General features: G+C 35.6%; 1 protein-coding gene across 3 annotated transcripts in view; it reads right to left on the bottom strand.

Annotated features, from left to right (window-relative positions):
* ATG2B (autophagy related 2B) overlaps window positions 1-20,241 on the bottom strand; it is a 49,702-nt gene that overhangs the window by 19,075 nt on the left and 10,386 nt on the right. For 2 of the 3 annotated variants that reach the window (XM_051806422.1, XM_051806421.1), the window contains exons 7-26: window positions 17,930-18,030; window positions 16,715-16,893; window positions 15,882-16,036; window positions 15,049-15,160; window positions 14,648-14,909; window positions 13,626-13,776; window positions 12,968-13,060; window positions 12,600-12,788; window positions 11,087-11,360; window positions 9,272-9,377; window positions 7,987-8,179; window positions 7,697-7,839; window positions 6,436-6,593; window positions 6,009-6,181; window positions 5,550-5,700; window positions 4,498-4,697; window positions 3,571-3,651; window positions 1,778-1,884; window positions 1,417-1,509; window positions 526-596 (exon numbers count right to left, since the gene is read on the bottom strand). In XM_051806422.1, the coding sequence (XP_051662382.1) occupies window positions 526-596; window positions 1,417-1,509; window positions 1,778-1,884; window positions 3,571-3,651; window positions 4,498-4,697; window positions 5,550-5,700; window positions 6,009-6,181; window positions 6,436-6,593; window positions 7,697-7,839; window positions 7,987-8,179; window positions 9,272-9,377; window positions 11,087-11,360; window positions 12,600-12,788; window positions 12,968-13,060; window positions 13,626-13,776; window positions 14,648-14,909; window positions 15,049-15,160; window positions 15,882-16,036; window positions 16,715-16,893; window positions 17,930-18,030 (2,992 nt within the window). The remainder of the gene's footprint in view (window positions 1-525; window positions 597-1,416; window positions 1,510-1,777; window positions 1,885-3,570; window positions 3,652-4,497; window positions 4,698-5,549; window positions 5,701-6,008; window positions 6,182-6,435; window positions 6,594-7,696; window positions 7,840-7,986; window positions 8,180-9,271; window positions 9,378-11,086; window positions 11,361-12,599; window positions 12,789-12,967; window positions 13,061-13,625; window positions 13,777-14,647; window positions 14,910-15,048; window positions 15,161-15,881; window positions 16,037-16,714; window positions 16,894-17,929; window positions 18,031-20,241) is intronic. The other variant, XM_051806423.1, reaches the window with a different exon arrangement.

Raw genomic sequence — 20,241 nt, 5'->3', positions numbered from 1 at the left:
GATCTCTCACCTAAGCTAAATACACACATTTGTGGGTACAAGGATTCATTATTTTTCCAATTCATTTGTTAAATACTGATTTAAGTCCCTCAGTCCTTAAAGGTTCTTACTATTTCAATGAGAGCAAACCAGTTGGTATCCTTTTCAGAACCTAGAACTCTGTGCCATATAGCATCTTTGAAGTTCAACTATTCTGAATACATCTCATAAAATGAGATCTCTTTCCTATGAAAATTTCTTTCTAGGAAACTTCAGATTTTTAAAAACATGCTTTTTTCCAATACCCATTATGAAACTTTAACGAGATAATGGAGGAATTGCAAGTTGCTCTTCTCTGACATACTTCTGAACAAATCTAAACTAGAGCACTCAGATGTTCAACACTGCGCTATTCACTCATATTCAAGTTGCTGCTCCTTATCTCCTCAGACCTCTTCTTCAAAAACCCTTAGATATGCTGAATATTACTGTAATTTTGTTTCTTTAGGCTCTACAATTGATTAGTCACATCTAAAACATCCTTACCTCTATGGAGGTTGACCATAACAGTATTGCACTTGTCAGACAAGTGCAAAGCAGCTTCATCTAAAATTATCCTAGAACACAAAACAAGATAAAGATGCTAGGCAAATGTTGTACAACCAACCAGTCAAAAGAAATTGGTATAGGAAAAAAATACTTTAAAACACAAATATACCTAACGTATCTTAAAGGCAAACTCTTCACTTTAACTTTTCATAATTTCCAAATCCACTGGCAATTAACTACTGTAACATATTTTCACTATCACTAATTATATTGGTTTTGCATTTCAGTTTTTCTATTTGATCCTTTCTAGAATAAGAAATAATGCTTTTGACATACAGAATTGTCACTTATTTCCTTTTTTGCCTTTTTCTCTTTTTGATAAAGCTAACATACACATTTGTTTCAAGGATAATTTAAAAAGTTTTATCAATAAAATCAAGCAACTTGGTAAATGTTTCACATCAGAACATGTATAACAGAATGAATATTCAACTGAAGTTGCAAGAAAAATTATTAAAAGTTACAGAGATGTTCACTAATCACTAAATATTTAATTAATTAATATACTGTTTCCAAATAACAAATATTTAAGAAATCTTAAGTGTTTCTAATTAATAAAATGGACACAACAACATTTCAGGACATCTTTCAACCTTATTAAAAATGCAGAATTGCTGGTTGTTAAAGAAAGTAATCTAAATAAAAAAATATATTAAAAAATTATTTAACCTAATAAAACAGAAGGATTACACATAAGCAAAGTATATTTCAAAACATGTAAAGCAGTGTGATCATTTACACAACAGGAATGCTTCCAAGGTCAAAAATGCAGGCAGGTGTTACAAGTTTTACAGGAGCTTCCATGAATTACAATCACTTAAATCATACCTGAGAGTAGAAGAGGATTTATCTACTGCAACACTGCTTGAAATGCTGAAAGTTTCAACAGTAAGTAGAGATCTGACTGGCAAAAACAATGGCCTAACAACGAATAGGAAAAACAAATTAATACTCTGTACCTATTTAGAAGTGCAATCAGAGCCCTGCAGATGACCTAATTACATCTTCCCAGGCCTAGGCAAGTGTATATCCTACTTTAAATTGCTTCCAGTTTAAGGGATTTCTGTTAAGTACTTTTTCCCAAAAAGCCTAAATAAATATTCTTTTTAGTATGCAAACTCAGACATTCCTGAAGAATAAATATATAGCTGCAGTGCCACCAAGTGACAAACACTTGCATTTTATTTACCTGTAGTCAAGAGCACAACTCCATAGGTGGACATGAAAAGTTGTAATTGTAGCTGGAGGATTATATCCCAGAACAGGTTCATCAGAAATATTTAAAAAATATAAAATCTAAAAATCAAAAAACATATTATTTTAATAGTTCAATATCTGTTAAATAAATATTCAATCATCTATTGCAAAAAAGAAAATCTCTAGCAGGTATGACAATAACAAGATTAGTAGAAAGAAAAGGAGAGAACAGTTTCAGATATGTAAAGGTGCTTACTCAGTGTTTTTTTATAGAAAAGCAGGGAATGGAAACAAGGCAAAAAACCTCATCAAAATTGCAGTTTCAAAAGTATGGAAAAGACCCAAGTGGTATATAAAGTCTCACAATTCATTTTTAAAATCTTGCCAAAATACAGTTTCATTCATCCTTCTTTGCAGTTGTTACTACAGTATTATCATTTTCTTTGCTCTCTGTCTAAAAAGTCAACTTTTCTTGTAATACTGAACATTGTTAAAGTTAACTTCAAGATATTCTTTTTCTTGGGGCTGGGGTGGAAAATATGCTCAGAACTAGAAATATGTGCACGAGCATTGTACATACAGATTTTTCACGTATTACCATATAAAATAAACACTTATCCTCCTCTTTAGGATCTGTCATAGCTCCTTATCAAATCTCTTACACTATGAAAGTTCTTCATTTATTCTAAGCCTGGAGCATACCACTGCTGCTAGCCTTTTAATTGTTTCCTCTAACTGTCTCTTTGGACAATTTTTTATTTCACCCCTCACCCTCCAAAAGAGATTCCCAAGTGCATTATTAATTGAGCAAATTCATAAAGCAAATATGGAACATGGTTTAAAGCAGGTTACACGAACCCACAGGAATATCATTCTAAGAAGAAAGTAATGACACAGCAGAGTCTGAAGCCCTAAGTTCAGCTCCCTGAAGTTATACAATATCAATGCATATAAAAATAAGCACACCATACATACTGGAGGATAAGAAGGATAAATTTGAATGTCAGGGTTTACTATCTGTAATCCAGTATGGTGTAACTACATGCAACTACACTGCTACCATGCTAATGGCATGCCCTGCCTCACGTGTTCACACACACAGGGTCTCCAGCCCTGGCTGCTGTGCTGTCCCTCTGCATCCACACCTGTGAGTACAACTCTCCTCATTCAGAAGTGTTTGTGTAAACTGCTGCTTACTACCTCCCTAAGTCTTCTCCTCCACATTACTGCTCTTCAAACTATGCAAAACAGGGAACATATAAGGGAGAAACAAGACTTGAGAAATAAAGTGAACAGAAGGGAAAAATGGGGAAATGCTTTCAGTGCTGCAAGTACTTTGCTTGTTTTGTGGGTGAATTTTCACTAAAGAATTAAAGTACTTGAATAGCATTGCACTACCAAGATTTCTTCGAAAATTCTTAAAAAAAACCAAAACCAAAACCACGAAAAAACCCAAACACTAAAACAAACCACTACAGAACAAAACAACCCCCACCCCACCCCGAACCTCTCTGACACATAGTGGATTTAGGATGATGAGAGGAACTGTACCAAGTGAGTACACAAGAAATAATTTAAAAGCAAGACTACAGCCTATCAGTGGTCTCAAAAAGAGACAAGAAAGAAAGAATAACACTTTCAAAAGAAGAGTATGATAATAAGACATAGCTTAACACCAAGGCTTAACACCAAGATTTTATATCAAGGTTTAGTTTGATACTCAAACCCAATAAAACAATGAGACTAAAACTGAAGATGTAGTTGAGAAAACTGTAGCAATCTGACCTGTTCATGCCAGCTTAAACCTGAAGGCAGTACTCTGTGCTGAAGGGTGGCTCCCCGTAATCCAACAGCAACTAGAAATTCCTGCACAACAAAGTTGCATGACTTAGCTTACATGAAACATAGGTAACTATTTGGCATTTAGATTATGAAATAGTATCTGTTCCCGAAATCTCCAAGTGTATAGAAATGAAGAAAGGACTGGGCCAGGATTAAGCATTCAAAAAACTCTGCTTCACAATACAGAAACCCTGGCTAATACAGTCTCATACCTTTTGCAACAGCGTAGTTTAGAAATAACAGTTTTGTGGTGGTGATGGAAGGAAGGCCACCTGCACATTCGATCCAGGATTCACCAGAAATTAGCAGGAGTACCAACTCAATGTAGTTCTTTCTTATGCTGTTCAAATCTGAGTCAGTTCAGCCCCCCACAACACTTCACAGGTCTGCAGGTTCCTTCTCCAGATAACTCCAACCTGTTTGTCACCAGCTAAGAGGTCATCTTTTAGCCACACCAATGAATGCTACTGTTATTTCGCTATGTCACTCCAAATAGGTAAGCAAATGCTGCCTATTAGATGACACTGCCGGTAAACTGAGCAGAAAGCTTTTAACTCTTTATATTTGTTCTTGTCTGTTTTGGCACCAGATTAAAATTCAACAAAACAAAGTCAGAAAAAATTGTCAAAGAAATGCCTTCAGTAATGAAATGCAGCATGATTAGCAAAGTGAAACATTGGAAGAATTAGTAAATTATACGGATAATTAAATTTTAGAATCCACCCATAAGATTCTAACAGAAAATTACAGTTTGAGGATGAATGTCATGGTTTGTTTATCTATAGCCCTTGTAACTCCACATCTAGATGCTTCCATATAAATTGAAGTAACTCAAGTAATTTATAAAAGCACAAATGTAAAAACACAAACCTTTGTATTGCTCTCTACTTTATCTGACTGGATTTTGACTGCAACAGTCAGCATACTTGGACTATCCACTCCCACACCATCTGAAGTAGTCCTGCTAAGACCATCTTCTTCAGAAAAACAAATAGTAGGTTCTAACCAATGGGGACGTATTGTGCTGGGCAGTCGTACTTCAGAGGAAGGGACAACCCCATCTACCAAACCTGCAAAGAGATTTTAGAATGAGTTACCTCAGGCTTCAAAGTTGTTACTGATGGAAGAGTGAAGGAAAATCCTTTTTATGCTTTACACTTATAAAACTATTTTAATTATCAAAGTTAGTCATGAACACTGACGACCAAAAACTGTGAAGGGAAGGTTACAGGTGATCCTGATATTTAAAACCAGGGTTCAAGCTAAAATCTTCAGTCTGACTACAGGGTTTAAGTTTTTTATCTGCCCAACAAAACGGCAGAGGTGAAATAAAGGACAGATCTCCAACAGGTTACATGGAGAATAAGAACATGTGTCTCCATTTTATGAGACAGTGTCACGCTAACCCGTAAACATACAATAATTAAGCCTTGCACTGAAAATACCACTGATTCAGAAACATATGAGGGGAAAACCTTAAGAAGTTTAACTAAATGGGGGCTACCAGTCATACAAACTACACAGTCAAAATTCTTCATCTGCTGACTACAACTAGCTACCCAGGAAAAACACAGCAGACGCTGGTACCCTGTAACTTTTTGAATGAAACAACCAATAACATGTAGGAAGCTAGTACTTTCATGGTAAAGAACAGACTGTACAGCTAATTTGACAGAGGATCACAATATCAATGAAGACCAGCAGTTGCCAAGGAAAAGTTTGAGCTAAACTAAGTAAATATAGTTATCATAAAGTTGCATTACTGTAGTCTTTAGAAAGTTTAGCCATGAATTACATCCGTTGTGCCAAATGATACACTATCAAAGAAAAAAAAGAAAAAAAAATACAGCCTTTCTCCTAAAAAAACTGAAAACTTATCTCATTTCAAGTTTAGTCCCAAAGACATGTCAATGCCACCCTACCTTGATGATATAAATTGAGGCTGCTAGAATGGAGACACACATAGTGTCTGTCCTCAAAGCCTTCATATTTAGTCACGCTGAAAAGGGAACCACTGTTGAACTCAAACCAAAATTCACCGTACTTTCCTTCCAGTGTATTTCCATCATCCTGCTGAAGGAAGCACAGAAAGGATAAAACTACTGTTTGCTGAGTTTGCTGCATTTAGACAGTCTAAACTAACATAACTAACTTGCTACCAGTACATGTTTTCCTGCTTTTATTTTAGTTATTCTCATGTGAAGCAAAGTAAACACAATTGGCAAAATATTGCATTGCATTATTGCCTAGTTATAGTATAGTAGTATGAACATTACAGAATTACTGTTAAAAACACTTGTTCTTTCCAAATAAGTACATACAGCATGAAGGGACCCTGTGGTCAAAACAACAAACAACTTTTTCCAGTCTCAGGGCCTCACCTTTACATCTGTGAATACTGACACTAATCCATGGGTCACATTCAGCAGAACAGACAAAAAGCTTTGTGAGTTCTTATTCTGTGAGTCCAGCTTTTTCCTTCTGCGTGAACGATAGTTTGGATCAACAGTGGAATAATACTGTAGTGTTTCTTCCTCAGATCCACTCTCATCATCTAATAGACAAAATGAAAAACAACTCAACTCATTCTCTAACTAGTACATATATTACGTCAATAACTCGTTTTTCCATTGGTAATGCAATTCAATTTCACACTTATTTTACTCAAATAAACAGTAATCTACATTTTGTCTTCTTGGTTTATGTTTTCTCCTAAGTTCACAAAATCTTTCCACTAACAGCTTAATCACTTCAGCCAATTATGCTTCTAAATCACTATAGGTCTAGATTATTTATTAAGTGTATTACCATAATTAACTGCAGATTTAAATTGGCTAAAGCTGTCTTTACTGAAAGTGTTGATGAGCTGGCTGGCCACAGATAGTCCAACACCATAAGAAAGGTTTTCAAATGTTTCTACAGGAGATGGAGCTGTGGGTTCCCACAACAATAAATCATTGCTGATCCTAGGAAGAAATACATTGTCATTACACAAAACATATGACTATGTTCCCACTTTATATAAAGTCAGTCAAGCATATTTTCTTTGCAGACTTCATATAACAGATTTCAGATTCCATAAACAAGATAGAGAAAAAAAGTTCAAGAGCACAAGAAATATATTAGTGTGTAAAAGTAATAAATAATGCAAGTAACCTTTATTCTGTAATTATTATACACACATATCAGTCTAACATTTGACAGTGACACGAAAGCCTCTATAAGTAGGTACATATTAGCTCAGTAGGTTGGAGGGGGTGAGAAAATCCTACTTTCATCACATCAATTTTCAACCAAGTTGCAGGAAAAATTTGTTCTTTTGATTTCGGGTGAGTGTGTCTGCTATGGTAAAGACAGATGTGACATTCAGTGTAGAAATATTCCAACAGAATATTCAAAAAAAGGATCAGCTTTGCCACTTCGGAAGTGAAAAATACTCTTAGAAGTGAAGTAATACCTATCAGAGGCTAAAACAGGTCGGCACCTCTCTTGCATCTAACATAGCACAGTACCAATCTAGTAGTATTTTGTTGTCTTTCAGACAGAAAATTAACAAAAATAAAAGTTGAACACACATCTGTAAGTTGGAATTGTTCTCTCTACACTTCTGTAAACCTTTGTAATGCTTACAAAATTGGGTTAGGGTTTTTTCCCCTGACTGCCTTGTAAACTCTAGATGTATAGATGGAAACAATAAGATGGAGTGCAACAGTTTCTGAAGTACAATGATCTACTTAAAGAAGAAATCAGAAAGATTAGAGCAAAATGAAATATTGCAAACAGAGATCTGAACCAAGTACTCAGTGAGAGTAAAGGACTGTTTAGCTTTACCCTTTGTTCACAATATCTGCCAAACACTTCTTAGCAGATGGCTGTCATGGCACCGACCAGACGCCTGAGACAATGCTGTCTCTGATGTTAACTTGAAAAAATATTTATATAGCATTTTATGTTCTTAAATAAACTAAACAAGTGCTACATCTGCTTATTCAATTGCTTTTATCAACGGTGAATACAGAACTAAGAGTGCAGGTCATGATAACCAAGCAAAAACAATTATCATACTTGCCTGTTGTAAAGCTTTTCATAAAAGCTTTTGTTCGGTAATGTTAAGTGAATGTTTGGTAACATGAGTTCCAGTACATAATGAGAATTGCTAATTGTTTTATCCTGAAACTCAGTCATTTCTACTACATCTCCTGGCATCACCATCTGAAAAAAAAAAAGAAAAAAAAAAAAACCTCTTGAGTTAAAAAAACCAAAACGCAAAAGTGGTAGCCAGAAGATGTACATCAAGTAGTGAGGATGTATTAATTTTGTCTACCATAAGCACAAAGCAATAACAAAACTTTATAGTACCTCTTCATTTTCAAACATGACCCTACGAGAAGAAAAAGGAGAAGGCTCTGGTCTTCTAATATCACAGACATCCTTCAAAGAATGAGACCCTCCTTCTTCTTCCTCTTGAAAGTTATTATCACCTTCTTCCTCCTCAGCTGCTATCCTTTCCAGAATAGAGTGCACAGCCAGAGGGTTTATTTTCAATACAATCCTGACATTGGAGAAGTTATGCAGAATAAGCCATTAGATATGCTTATAATGTTTATATTTAAGCACTGTCACATGTCCCCTAGTTCTACTAGCTTGCCACTAAATACACACAGACTAAATAGCTCAAAGACCAGGGATTTTTTTTATTAGATAGTAACATATTTTATTACCCAAAGCCATACTGCTAAGAAAAAAACCAAACTTACATATACAAAGGGACATGGAAAAACAACCATCAGATGAAAGAAAATGTTGCTGTCTGCTTTTTTCAATTCCATCAGGTGACCATCTAGGTGACCTTTTTTTAAGAAAAATCTGGCACTCTCCCAAAATAATGCTTGTTTCACTAGATCATTAACAGCTATTCAAAATACTCTACTGCATGATGCAGTATATTATATGTAAACACTGTTACAGAAAAATTTATTTGTGCCATTATAAAAGAAAAAATCTCCCTACAAACTTGCTGTCAGGAAGCCACTAAATTTTGTGGTATAAAAAGTACACAGCAAATTCTGTAGCAAATCTAAAATTGCCTCTTCAAACATCTTATTACATGTTTCAGTTGCTAGGTCCTTCTCTTCAGTAAGTCCCATGTACTGAATTGCCTTGCATGTGATACAAGCTGCAATAATTCAGTCTTAATATAGTTATTCTTACTGTTATTCTGGCTTATTAATATATAATATAATTTATGAGATAATTATATAATTACTATTAATATATTATAAATATATAACATTAATATTAACATATTATTGTTATATTTTTAGGTAAAACTTGATGGGGGGTTGTTTGGTATTCAGTCTGGAATGCAGAAGTAGGAGAAGAGGTAAAGTGACAAAAAAAATGGGAGAAAGTTTTGAGTCTAATAATTCATCTAACTTTCACTGACATTTACTCAAGGAGTTTTTTATACTTCTTTTTGGTTTTTCATAAATTCTTGAGGTCTTTTCACAAGTTACATGTTCTTTCTTTGCAAATTATTTTCAAGCATTTATCACACGGGCATTCTGCATTAAAATCACAAAAATAACAGTGCTTCTTAAAAATCTAAACAACCCACATTAAAAAACCCCAAATGTTTTTTTACCGAGGCCAGTCAAAATTGTCTGATGACGATGTTACATCTCCATCTGTGCCACCAGACACTTGAAAAAATTTTATTGGTGTTTCTGCATTATCTTCTTCAAATGAACCTGAATAGAAAGAGATTTTTTAAAAATTAACACAGGAATGCTAACTGCTAACTTCAGGTTAGCTGCTCCTCAGGCTAGAGTTTAACTAGCAATTGTCAATGCTATTTACTAAGTTACTCAGGCAAATTTGGTTGTCTCTTCCTCCAAAAAATATCAACTTTTAGAAACAAAAATTATTTCACATTATTTTCTAGCTAGCAGTAGTTAGAAAACAAGACATTTCTAATGCACAGATATCTGCATTTACACTTATAGCATCACTACATTTTGTCACAGTCTTGATAAGTACACGAAATGACACATAAGCAGAGAAGGTTGCAAATATAAATCGGTTTCACAGATTTATTACTTTGGGAGATATTAAGAGGCATGAAATCATTACAGTTTTCTCGATGGTTATTTAGGGAATCAATCACAGAATCGTTAGGATTGGAAAGGACCTCTGCAGAATATCTAGTCCAACCTCTCTGCCAAAGCAGGGTCACCTAGAGCAGGTTACACAGGAACACATCCAGGTTGGTTCTGAATATCTGCAGAGAGGGAAACTCCACAATCTCCCTGGGCATCCTGTTCCAGTGCTCTGCCACCTTCAATGTAAAGTTCTTCCCTATGCTGAGGTGAAACTTCTTGTGTTTCAGTTTATGTCCATTACTCCTTGTCCTGTCTCTGGGCACCACTGAAATGAGTCTGGCACCATCCTCTTAGCACGTCACTTTGAGATGTTTATATGCATTAATGAGATCCCCTCTCAGCCTTCTCTTCTCCAGACTAAAGAGACCCTGCTCCCACAGTCTCTCCTCATATGAGACATACTCCAGATCCCTCATCATCTTTATTGCTCTCTGCTGGACCCTCTCCAGCAGCTTCTTGTCTTCCTTGTACTGAGGAGGTCAGAACCAGACACAGCATTTCAGATGTGGCCTCACTAGAGCCGAGCAGAGAGAGAGGATCAGCTCCCTTGACCTGCCAGCCACACTCTTCCTGATGCACCCCAGGACACCCTTGCCCCTCCTTGGCCCCAAGGACACACTTGCCAGCTCAGGGTCAACTTGTCATCCACCAATACTCCCAGGTCCTTCTTTCCAGAGCTGCTCTCTAGCAGGTCAGCCTTCAACCTGTACTGATACTGGGGTTACTCCACTCCAGGTGCAGTGCCCTACACTTGATCTTATTGCACCTCATTAGGTTTCTCCCCACCCAACTTTTCAGCCTATCAAGGTCCTGCTGAATGGCAGCACAGCCTTCAGGTGTATCAGCCACTCCCCCCAATTTTGTGTGGCCAGCACCTTGCTGAGGGTGCATTCTATCCCTTCATCCAAGGATTCTTCATTTCTAGACTAGACTTCTAACTTACAGAGCTGTAGTAATCTCCTACGAATCTACAAAACTTACCTGGGATAGAGAACAGAGAGATACATGAAACTGAAACAAACTGGTATAACAATGTAACAGAAAATAGAAGAAATACTAGCTCAGATCTCAAAAACTAAGAATGCAAGCACTACACTTAGATACATTAGCCTCCTATTATTTTGTTTTCACTTATGTTGGTATTTAGTACAGAGCACTAAACTACAGCAGAGATATCTACTCAAAAATTCAGGTGGAAAGACACTCCCTATGTTAATCCATATGAGAGGACCTTTTTCTCAACTACACAGTATCTGGGAAAATAAAAAGAACATTTAATATAACGTTAACATTCTTACCAGTTAGCTCTTTAAAGGTAAGCTCTAATTTAACTTGTTCTGGAGTTGACCCTCCTATAAATTCAGTTTTAAATTCCATATCTGTAAATTCAAGATGAAGAATCTCCTTCTGAAGTGATTTCTTAAACCATGGTCCTCTTTCTTGATCTGACCGTAGGTCAGGTATTGGGAAGCGAACAGAGAGATTTAATGCTGGGGCAGTGACTTGAACTGAAACTCTACAGTTTGCAGGAGTATGTGAATCATCCAGAAAAACTTCAGTAAATGCTTTATGCTGAAAAACAAAGTACATGGAAAAAAAAAATCTAAATTAGAGAAAATTGCATTAAAAGTGACTATGGGGAAAGTTTTTTGATGCAATACCTAAAAAAGAAAAATATTATTTATGTATCACAGAAAACATACATTAAGGCCAACAGCTATTAATCTTAGAATATTTTTCTATTATTAGTGCTGTTAACATTCTATTTAGTTAGAAGTCAAGTATTTGCAGAAGTTAGCAATCCTTTAAAAAAAGCCTATTTTTGCATCTTTCTTTTTCTCTTATAGACAAAGTACCAAACAATACTCAGCTGCAGTTGGAAAATACTGTGTCTCAGATATTTTTTTTAAAATTGTGACTGTTAAGAAGCCAAGAATTATTATCCTGTGTATTTGCCCCTTTCAGCAAGTCATGTCATCCAGCTCCTGTCACTGACATGTCCTTCAAAGCCTCCCTGAGGCTGACCAACACTGAAAAGAATCAAACTCTCAGGACACAACCATATTGATAGAAATGATTGATGTCTTACACATTCTTTAAATAAGGGTTCTCTTAAATAGGTTTGAAAACTGATTTTTTTGGAATCGATCGATGCAGCAATAAAATTTCATGAAGATATTTGTTGCTGTGTAGTTAATTGTATTAATCATTCCTCAAGTACTTCAAGAAAAGTAGTCCAGTTTAATGTTATTGTGCTAAAACTTCTGCTGGTCCCCAGTCACTAGAATGCAAAGCATATGCTCCCCATCCTCTCTGTGACCTACCCCAAAAGCAGATAGAGAGAGGTAGAAGCAACTGGGCTGACTGAGACACAAAGATTTCAATACAGAAGTGTAATTGTCAGCAACAGTTTACATCAGTTGCTGGAGAGCATGATGAGAGAGTTCAGGGATGAGAAGTCAGTCAAGATTCTTCTTTTTGGCTCAGTTCTGCTTGCTTCAAGAAGCTGAGAATTTATGCAGTTTGTGAAGCATCTACCATTGTCTTTAGGTGTGTTATTAAACATGCAATCACTGAATCTAAAATGAGAACCTATGTCACATGGCTACTGTTCTGTGTCAGAAGTTAAAAAGAAAAACAACAACAAACAAAAGAACAGAACAAAAAGAAACAAAAACCCTCTCACATTAAAAAAACAACCCTCAACCACCACAAATCAATTAGAACTAGCAATGTCAGGCTTAGTGCCATCCTGCCTTCCTCCTGCAAAAAACCCAGCAAGTTTATTAATCTACCTCTCTTTTAACTTACCAGACTTATGTGCTTATTGTAAGAAGCATACATGTGAGATGCCATCATCTCCACTGTAGTTAGTTTCTGTGGCTGAAGTAAGGAATTCAATCTGTCTACAATACTAATATCCAGCTCACAAAATACTGGACTTAACTTTATTTGTAACTCTGCCTTCTGTGGTACAGAACTGAGTCTCCCTTGACTACCCTAAAAAGAAAGAGAAAAAGCAGTAAAATCTTTAACAACAACAACACAGTGAAACAAATCATAATAACTGAGAGTTAAGGACTCTCTGTTTTACAAGTTAGATAGCTTTCTGTTCAAATAAACCAAATTAGACAAAGGTTATTACACAGAAACTTGGTCTTTTAAATCTGCCACCTTACCTGAGGTCCTCTATTATCTGAATGCTTATAATGCAGCTGAAGGCATGGCACAGTATGAGAATCGTTTCTTTCTTCAGAATGAAATGTCAGCAGCTTTAGAAAAAAAAAAAGTATTAAAAGTACTTAATAAATAAGGAGGAAAGAGTTGACACAGGAGAGGGTATTTATGACATTTTACCTAGAACAGACAGTAGGTAACCCCACATTCAAGTCAGTGAACAGAGCCCCAGCCCAACTGCTTACTCAATGCACTTACTCAGCTACTTTATTGGATGTCTCTGACCATTAAAAGAGATGGAAGAATAATCATCATGCAAAGAAACCTTTGCATTGCTCAACTCTACTGGTTAGTTTTTAGAAAACATTTACTCTAATTCCCAAACTGCATTAAGCAGATTTAAAAGAAGTAAACTAGTGAAGTTTGGCTGCTTGGTGCTATTCCTGTCAGTTATGACAGCAGCCAGGTTCACTATTTGAGCTCAGAATTAAAATAGAAGGTGTATCTTAAAACCATAACATATTTAAAATAGTAAAAAAAAAAAAAAAAAAAAAAAAAAAAATCAAGAAAAATTTAAATTACAACCATTTTAAAATATAGCATTGTCAGTTATACAATTAAAATTTCTTTGCTATGGAACTCTCTCTATATTTTACATACCTCTGTATAGTGAGGCTGCTTGGAATGAAAGTCAGTAGAAAAAAGGCATTCCAGGAACTCCATATTACCAATGGATAAATCAGTACTAAAACTTCGAGAGGCAGTCCTTTGTCTTTGTTCATAAGACACTTTGATGCCAGTACCTATAAACCTAATTATTAAAATTATGAATTATGAAAAGTAGCACAAAACAATATCAAAGTCAATAAAAATAACAAAGTCAAGATTTAAATATACAAAATAGGATCACTATAATCCTTTTAAAATCATTAAAAGAACTATAATTTCTTCAAAAATATGAAAATATCTAATTATAACAGATTTTGCAACGAAGACAACGGAGCTCACTTATGTTACACATTCAGCAATCGTCAACATAGAGAAATTTGTAAAGAACATTTTAGACACCTAACCTGAGGTGCAAGTCACATAAATCTAACATCCTTAGACAGACAATGAAAAAGTCAAATGTCTCAGAAAGTCTAAATTACATGCATAAGGTAAGAAAAGGTATATACACCCTTACATATCTTACTTCATACACTGTACTGGGATGGTAAAAACTTCTGCAAAAAAGGACCGTTGACTGACTTTATGATTTTGTTCACACTTATATTTTATCTCTATTAATACACTATTTTGCACTAAGTAAACTCCTAAGCTCCTTCAAGCAGAAATCACTACAGTGGAATAAAAAATAGTCCTGTAAAACACAGCTGTTTCTAAAGCAGTAATTACCTTAATGATTCTTGACTCTAGACTTCTGTGGTAGAAACTGTACCTAGTTTAATTCATCTATTAAAAAGCTAGGTGATTTTAATGTTTATAATATTTTTTTCTTAATTTAAAAAAAAGTCTTGGAAAACAGATGTCAAAATTCAAGACTATTTTGAAATTAATAAAGAAGTCTAATGCAATTCAAATATTAAGTGACACAATTCCTATGGAAATAAACTTACTTAATTCAAATTTACTTAAAATATATTTTTGTTAATTATATTTATTAAGAAGCAAAGTTATACCTAAGGTGATCATGAGAACAAGCTTCTGCAAATACTTCTCGGAAGGACAGAAAATCTTCTGTTGAAAACTTAACTGGCTCGATCTTTTCTATTCGGGCAAAGAAATCCCGAGCCATTGGTGTCAATGGGTTAAGGTTCAGTGAACTTTCAGGTGGGGGTAAAGGGTCAATATGAAGTACAGACACTGAGAAAGTTCCAACTGCCAGTCTAAAAAGCAGCTCAGGTCTGGATTCATCCACAGAAACAGATCTGGATGGAATAGCTGAAATACAAAATTAAGTTCACGTAATTTTTCAGCAATAACACATTTATAAAATCATCTTACTTTTGATTTTCATTTCTTTTTACCAAGTTGCTGCATAACAATTAATTTTCAGAATTACCTAGCTATTGTTACTTACATGTCCTTCTTAAGGAAGTCTGGTGAACCATATTGGCTGCCAGCGAAGAACCTCTCGGAGGCTGTAGTTCTTGTTTGTTACGATCAAGAAAATCACCCCAAGTTGGTTGAAGCTAGAACAAAAACATATATGACCTTAAATTTGCAAAGAGTTGTTAGATATTAGATCAAACATAAATAATAAGGTAAAGAAACACAAAACCCCAACATGTATAATCAACATCATGCCATTTCATGGGGTATTAGTGCTCAACTTATTAATGTAGATTTGCTTCACTTTGGGGTGTGCTTTTTAATTCTATGATCTTCTGCACCCACATATTTTTAAAGCTGAAGTTGCACTCCATGTGCTTTTTACAGAGAAATGGGAGAATATATGCTCAACTATTCTCCATGGTTTTCATTAAGCAAAACACTAGGCATATAACAAATTTAGCAAAGATGGTGATAACAACAACTTAAGTTTTTATGTTCTTTGAGGAATAATGTAATACAACAATTTTGTACTTTTTATTATCACAGCCTGTGTAGTCTACACTGAAAGAAAACCCAGGTGGCAAACATGCAGCTATTAAAAAGAAAATGAATCACAAAGCATCCCACATAAGCTTCAAGGCATTTGAAAACACATTTCTTAGCTTAGTGGCCAAATAAATGAGAACCATTCCATTTCAATTTCCATAGCAGAAAAGGAATATTATCAGCTCTAAACACTTTCCATTGTTCTAGAATTTTTCCATAGTTCTTGATATTGTAAAGAATGCAACAGTTATGCAATGACGTCAGGCAAAACTGTTAATTTCAAAAAGATTTTAAATGTAGTTAATACTATACCACTGTAGTGCTCAGTGGAGATCCTGCTGGTGTAGTTGTATATGTACTGGTTAAAGACAAATCTAGATCCATGGTTGGAGGGTCTCCAAGAGGTGGAAGGGAGGAAAGGCTGTGAGACATGTCCATTTCAGCCATTGAGAAGAAAACTTCTTCTTCTAATAAGAACCACAGATAGTAAAGAGTTATTTTCTTATTAAAAAAATCACTTTACTTTTAACAAAAATGTATTCATAAGTTTACAAATCTAACTGCTAGACAGAATAAGCAGCTAAATACATTATTTACAGAAGCTCCAAGGTTTCTTGACGCTGAGACTAATAGTGTCTATGGAGAGAGATTTAAATAAAAATCAAAAGGAAAAAACCCTAATGACCACTAAAACAGTTAAACGTCTCATTTTCATGTTCAACGTGGCATATTTTATAGAAATTCATGCACTCTCCTTTTGACAAATCAAAGTTCCCACTTTCACATTAAAAATAATTAGCAAAAAAAATTGAAATAAAAATATCAAGAAAATACAACTATTAGATGTAATTTCTATTCTAGATGTAATTTCCTCAACCATACATTTGAAAAGATGTTACATGCACACAGCATGTGTATTTGCTGTGTGCACATTAATATAAACCGAACAGTTTTAATGAAATACTGAATCAAGTCTAGCCCGATACCTAAAATAGTTAATTTTTTATTCAACTTTACAATCAATAACTTTGTATTAATTGTAATGCTATTTCAGTACATAAGTTGGTAAGATTCAAAGCTGAACACTCAATTTAAACAATGTTAACACTGATTATTTGCTATGTTGCATTGTCTTTTATACTTGCCACGACTAGAAGGTGTTCTGGCACTCTCTGTCTCATAGAAGCTTTGTTCAGATGATGCTCCTGCAGATAAAGACTCTTTTCTTAAATAACGTTTCAACTCCATCTGAATCCGGTACTCATCCTCCTGTTGCATTGGTCGGTTCTTCCTATCTTTATTTGACAATTCTATTCTGTTTAGACTCTCTGCATTCAAAAAAAAAAGGACAGAAAGCCCACTGTAATTTCCTTAACAGTATCCCTAAGAAAATCCAAAAATTAATCTCAAAATTAACCATTGCTGTATATATAAGCATCTGTAGATATATGTATATACAAACACATGTCTGTTGTACATCAGATGTGTATTATGTGCATTTTCTTGGTTTGAAGATTTTACCTGTCCAGAACAGACTACTCTCTCCCCAGCATTCATTAACTTCAAGTCTGAAGAAAATATTTTAAGGTCATATATGCAAGTCACATATAATATTAGCATACATTTCTCAGTCAGCTTTAGGGACTAAGATCACAATCTCTTAAACGTTTTACTATTAAGGAAGTTTTAAAATTTCAGGTTTGAAGATCACACACACATGGGAAGCTATATGTAATACTTCTCCAGTTGTCCAATGAACAAGTCCAGCACAACAAATATATCAGTATCAGAAGAATATTAATTACCTACCCAGGACATGGGAAATCTTTTTGAAAAGATTAACTATCTACCCTAATAATTGTTGTTACATGAGGTAGATGGGGGAACAAACCAAAACACCCTCATCCTTCCAATGCAGTAGTTCAAACACTGCTGTTAATTCTTCACCAATATGGACAAACAGACTCAGTTACTGTCTGCTCTATGATTTCTGTGCCTGCCACTAAAGCATAGGACAAAGAAGGTAAGCTACTCTCATGAAACAGCACTACAAGAACCACAATTGGTTTGGTCTCCTGATTTTCTCCACTTAGAATTTTCTCATGTCTTGTCCTATTATATAGTACTTGTCAAGCCTTATTTGTTATTCTTTTCATTACTAGCATTTACAATTTGCAACTGAAATCAATAAATTGATCATAGCCCTAATTCAGAGCAGCTACAAAACATTTTGCTAATATCAGATAAACATTCATAATAACTCACCACAAATATTTTTTTCCACTAAGGAAATTCATTTATCTTGCAAAGTTTACTTTTTGGCCATTGCAATACATATTTAAATTTTACAGAATGTTCACTTGCCTGGTCCAGCAATAGCTGCTACCATGTCCAAAAGAAGATGCACCTGTCTTGGTGACAGAAATAGATGTACAGAGTCTATTTGTCCATCTATATCCAACTAAAAAGAAAAAGGAAGAACATTTTCAAGAACACTGAAGGAATTTTTCTCTGCAAGTCTTGAATCAAGTATTTTGATAAAAGATTTTTTACACTTTTGATGTAAATATAGCCATTCCAGCAGTATCTTCATTTTCTGCACAACACCTAGAAATTTAATTGTGTATTGCTTCCAACCTGTAGCTTGGCAGGATAAATGCAAATGCATCACTATTAGGTTAAAATAAATACACAATTCCAGAAGAGAAAAACTCAAGAATTTCGTTCATCTGCTAATTTTTTTCCTTTTAATAATTCCATAAATAAATAACTATATAATGTTAGTTATTACATACTAATTATAAAATATTGACATCAGCACCTTCTGAAATAGACCTTAAAACTGTGAAGGGTCTCTTCAGGACAGCTCTTTAGCATACAGATGAATAAATTCACATACTTTCTTCATGACGAGTGGGATGTTTACAGAAGTCCAACTGTTTTGAGATGGTATGCAACAAAGCAAGCCACTTAGCTTTAGAAAGCAAATCAAACTAGAACTATCTTAAAGACTTCTATGGATTTATTTTTCAGTTCAAGAATCCTGTACTCCCAGACATTGGTCCATTCATGATTATTACTCATTGTATTGGGTGTGGCAAGGTATTGGCAGCGAGGTTTTGCTGCAGGGCCAAGAGGTCAGGGTCTGCCTAGAGCTGGTTCCAGCCAGACTTGTAAAGGACACACCTCAGGACACAGCTGAGCCTACCAGCAAAGCTGGTAGTGACTCCTCGAAAAGATATTTAAGGAAGGGCAAAATGCTGCATGGGCAGTGAGGGAAAAAAACAGCAAGAGAAACAATCCTACAAACACTGAGGTCAGGGAAGAAAGAGGGGAAGCAGGTGCTTCAGCTGCCAGAGCCTCTGGAACAGATCACACCAGAGCAGAAATCTACACTGCAGCTCACGCAAGGTGCCACTCTGCAGCAGACAGATGTGCCCAGGAGGAAGCCTGTGGGGAGCCCACACTGGAGCAGGTTCCTGGAGGTGCTCAGCCCATGGAGAGGAGCCCACACAGGAACAGGTTCTCACGTCAGGAACCATCGTTCATGGAGAACCTGTGTGGGAGCAGGTTTATCCTGCTGGACTGCAGCCCATGGATAGGACCCACACTGAAGCAGTTTGTGAAAGAATGCAACACGAGGGACCCATACTGCAGTAGGGGAAAAGGGTGAGGAGGAAGGAGCAGCAGAGAGGAACTGTTATGAACTGAGTGCAACCCCTCAATTCCCCATCCTCCCTGCACTGCTCAGGGCGATGAGGAGGTAGAGGAGTTGGGAATTATGAAGCAAAGTTAAGCCTGCGTAGAAAAACGGGTGTGGGAAAGCTAGTTTAGTTTGTTTCTCAGCATTCAACTCCATTCTACTTGGCAATAAAGTCAATTAATTTTCTCCAAGTTGAGTCTGTTGTGCCTGTGACAGTAACTGCTAAGTGCCCTCCCTGTCTTTATCTCAATCTACAAGCTTTTTCATCACGTTCTCTCCCGCTGTCCAGTTGAGAAGTGTTAGTGAGAGCAGCTGGATGGGTGTATGACAGCCAGCCAAGGTCAAGCTACCACACTCATGGGAAAAAAAACAACCAAACAAAACAGGCATGCAAATGAGTGCATTTACATGAAAATATACTTTTGCTCTTAAGGACCTTAAGGGAATATTTACCTAAGCAGGGAAAATAAATGATCATTTAGTTCTGTGTACTGTTCTCTATTTTTTCCATCCTTTGGAAAGAGTTGTAAGAAAATGACACTACTGAAATGTGTGCACTCGACATGAAGTTACAAAGTGCACTTTGTATTTTACATGCTTGAAACGTCTGTCGGAACATAATTCAGTTTCCAGAGTAAAAAAAAGAGTTGAAACTAGACTAAGCAATATACTGTATCCATGTTCTTTTTAATATGCATGAACTCTACCCGATAAACCAAAAATCAGCTCCTTCTTCAATTTTGTCATGTAGTATTACATCCATTCACTAGTTTGGTTGTTACTCTTATTTAACCTAACAGCATTTTTACCTGTACTCAAGAACAACTTGCAGAGATCACTGCTTAGTCTTCCGTTATATTGAACATTTTGTATAAAACAAAAGTTACTCTCAACTCTGCCCTTGACATTTTTCTGCCAGCTATATTAAAATATATCTAATGACATAAAAGTGGGAAATCTTCAGCAACA

The sequence above is a fragment of the Manacus candei genome, unplaced genomic scaffold (genome assembly GCF_025592945.1).
Source record: "Manacus candei isolate 608988 ecotype Guabito, Panama unplaced genomic scaffold, ASM2559294v1 h1tg000067l, whole genome shotgun sequence".
Taxonomy (NCBI): domain Eukaryota; kingdom Metazoa; phylum Chordata; class Aves; order Passeriformes; family Pipridae; genus Manacus; species Manacus candei.
This window is presented reverse-complemented; position numbering and strand designations above follow the sequence as displayed.